This window comes from Lactuca saligna, chromosome 5 (genome assembly GCF_052625555.1).
Source record: "Lactuca saligna cultivar CGN05327 chromosome 5, ASM5262555v1, whole genome shotgun sequence".
Taxonomy (NCBI): Eukaryota; Viridiplantae; Streptophyta; class Magnoliopsida; order Asterales; family Asteraceae; genus Lactuca; species Lactuca saligna.
Window position 1 is genome coordinate 47,880,969 of NC_136421.1, and position 3,139 is coordinate 47,884,107.

At 35.7% G+C, this 3,139-nt stretch overlaps 1 protein-coding gene across 1 annotated transcript; it reads left to right on the forward strand.

The window, feature by feature from the left end:
- The first annotated feature begins 657 nt into the window (after nucleotides 1-657).
- LOC144998213 (protein HYPER-SENSITIVITY-RELATED 4-like) lies at nucleotides 658-2,194 on the forward strand. Its single transcript, XM_078958028.1, has 2 exons — nucleotides 658-1,611; nucleotides 1,686-2,194. Exons 1-2 carry the CDS (start codon nucleotides 658-660, stop codon nucleotides 2,052-2,054), a joined length of 1,323 nt encoding a protein of 440 aa, XP_078814154.1. The 3' UTR covers nucleotides 2,055-2,194.
- The last annotated feature ends 945 nt before the right edge of the window (nucleotides 2,195-3,139 follow it).

The window sequence follows — 3,139 nt, forward strand, 5'->3', positions numbered from 1 at the left end:
GAGAGTGAGAGGTAACACCGGTGATGGAGGGGTTATGGTACTCGAAGGAGGAGGTGGGTTAAGATGGTGGTGGCAGGCAACGTTCCCAACTGCCTGTTGTGTGTCGTTCTGATGCTCGTCAACGAGAAAGGCTGTGAAGGGAGATGGGGACGGTGGAGGGAGGAAGCAGCAACTTTGATTGATGATGGGGTGTTTGGATTGTTGAGTATTAAGTGTGTGTGTGTGTGTGTGTGTGTGTGTGTGAGAGAGAGAGAGAGAGAGAGAGAGAGAGAGAGAAAGAGATAAATATTCTTTTTTAATTTTCTTTTAATCAGAATAAATATTTAAATAAATAGAAAAAGAAAGTACCAAGGGTAAAATAGTCATTATGAAAAATTTTATAGAACACTGAATCAAACTCGCAGCAAAATCAAAAAGTTTGGACCTTTGGTACTAATCCAAACCTTTTTAGATCAAAGTGGTAATTCTCAACTAACCATAAGGATTATTTATGCAGTTTTGTCTATTTAAAATAAATTTAATTAAATCATTTATTTGAATTGTTGGCCAAGTAAAAGAATAAAATATAATTATTCAAAAAAAAAAAAAAAAAGAGATCGCAAAATCCGTTTCTACAACCTTCTTTCTCAAGTTTCAGAGCACAACCTTCCAACCGCCATGTTTTCATACGAATCCCTACCAGCACCCAAAACCGTCTTATCAGCCGCCGCGTCCCTCACCGCCTCCGCCTTCCTCTTCAAAACCATCGCTTCCGATCTCATTCCAACCGATTACATTAAAGCCCTCTTCAAACGCCTCTCCGCCGAACTCACCGTCGTCATCGAAGAATCCGATGGACTCACCCCCGACCAACTCTTCGAAGCCGCCAATGTTTACTTAGGCTCCAAATTATCTCCCTCCACACACAGAATCAAAGTTAGTAAACCCGAAAAGGACGACGAACTCACTGTCAAGGTCGATCGCAACCAACCCATAATCGATACCTTCCAAACCATGAAATGCAAGTGGACTTTGCTGACCGAACGGATCGAGGTCCCCGCCAATTCGAATGCTCGATCTGAACTTCGGTTCTTCGAGCTAAGTTTTCACAAGAAGCATAAGGAAACAGTGTTAAAGCAGTATCTACCTTATGTATTAAAAAAAGCCAAGGAAATCAAGGACGAGAAGAAGACAGTGAAATTACACACGGTTGATTACAACGGAACCGATTACTGGGGCTCCGTGGTTCTGAATCACCCGGCGACATTCGAAACCATGGCTATGGATCCAGACAAGAAGGTAGAGCTTCTGGAGGATCTCGACATGTTCGTAAATCGGAAAGATTATTACAGAAGAGTTGGGAAGGCTTGGAAACGAGGGTATTTGTTCTACGGACCACCAGGTACTGGGAAATCGAGTTTGGTTGCAGCCATGGCTAACCATCTCAAGTTCGACGTGTATGATTTGGACTTGAAGGAAGTCCAATGCAATTCAGATCTACGGAGGTTACTGATCGGCACAAAAAATCGATCTATATTAGTAATCGAGGACATCGATTGCAATATAGGGTTACAGAGTCGGGCATCTGAGAAGGAAGAAGGTCAAAATCCAAATGGGGATGACGACGATAAGGTAAGATTAGATTCACATTCGTTGTTATACTATCAATTGGCAAGAGATCGATGCTTGCTTATGGTTTTGTTTAGATAACTTTATCTGGGCTGCTGAATTTTGTGGATGGATTGTGGTCGAGTTGTGGGGATGAGCGGATCATCGTGTTCACGACGAATCACAAGGAGCGATTGGATGCTGCATTGTTGAGGCCAGGTCGGATGGATGTGGAGGTGGAGATGTCGTACTGTAGTTATGGTGGGTTCAAGGTGCTTGCGTCTACTTATTTGCAGGTTAAAGAGGAGGAAAAGATGGAATTGTTTGGAGAGATTGAAGGGTTGTTGAAGAAGGTTGAAGTGACGCCTGCTGAGATTGCAGGAGAGTTGATGAAGAAGAGTGATGACGTGGAGATAGTGCTTGGGAATCTGATTCAGTGGCTCCGAATGAAAGAAGAGAGCGTATGACTTGACTACTAATTGATTCAAATCATCTTTAAGATCGTAGTTAAAGGTTTAGGTTAATTATGTATTGAATTTTAGAATTGTCTAAAGCTTATAGAAATATTCATTAAGGTGTGAATGAATTTGGTAAGTTATGTTATATATTATTAGAAAATCAACAATAATAAATTATAAACACGATCATAAATTCATAATAAATAAAAATGGATGTGCATTTTGTGCATTCAAGAGATTTGATGAAACAAAGTAAGTACTCATATGAACTTCAAAGTATTCATAATTTTACACATTTTTTTTGGCATTTGATGAAATCATTATCAACGTCAATAATTGTAACACTATGACGAGTCATAATTTGGAACTGAGATAAACAACATTAATTCTGAGATTTATGCTAAATCTCTAGGATTCTATGATTTTAGCAACAAAATTCATTATTTGATTGCTAATCTATTGATATTAATCCATTTCCATGGACAAATTTGTGATTATGAAGCCTAGATAGGTATTCTTGGTACCCTAGCTTAATAAATCATCCACTGGTTAATTTAAATCCGAATCCGAATAAATCATTTGAGTTTTGAAGCTTGAATTGAAAATGGATTTGATCTCTTGGACTAATAAAGTTTATGATATTTTCAATCGATTCCAATTATTAAAACTCATTGAAATTAGTTCTTTAGATGATTATGGATGTTTGGGGATTAAATATAGGCAAAATAAAAAAAAAATAAAAAAAAAAAAAAAAAAAAACTTAAGTTTTCGTAAAAGAATTGCACACAGTATGTCCACACAACTATATATAAGATTAGTGGTGAGACTCATGTATTATATGGATTAATTTATAAAATAATAATAATAATAATATTAATAATAATAATAATAATAATAATAATAATACAAATGTCAAAATATTTAAAACTTTGAATTTATAAAAAAAATAAAAACTAATGAATTATTATAATGAAAATGTTTTTATAACAAATAATTTAAATAAATAACAAAAACTAATAACCTTTAATTTTGAGAATTTTGAAATTAAAATGTAAGTTTATTAATGAAACTGATATTAATTTATTACTACATTT

What these genes read in the sequence shown, in the direction of transcription:
- LOC144998213 (XM_078958028.1), top strand. Translation starts at nt 658, where the DNA reads ATGTTTTCATACGAATCCCTACCAGCACCCAAAACCGTCTTATCAGCC. An exon ending in ATGGGGATGACGACGATAAG is followed by an intron (nt 1,612 to 1,685) that starts GTAAGATTAGAT and finishes GGTTTTGTTTAG; the next exon opens with ATAACTTTATCTGGGCTGCT.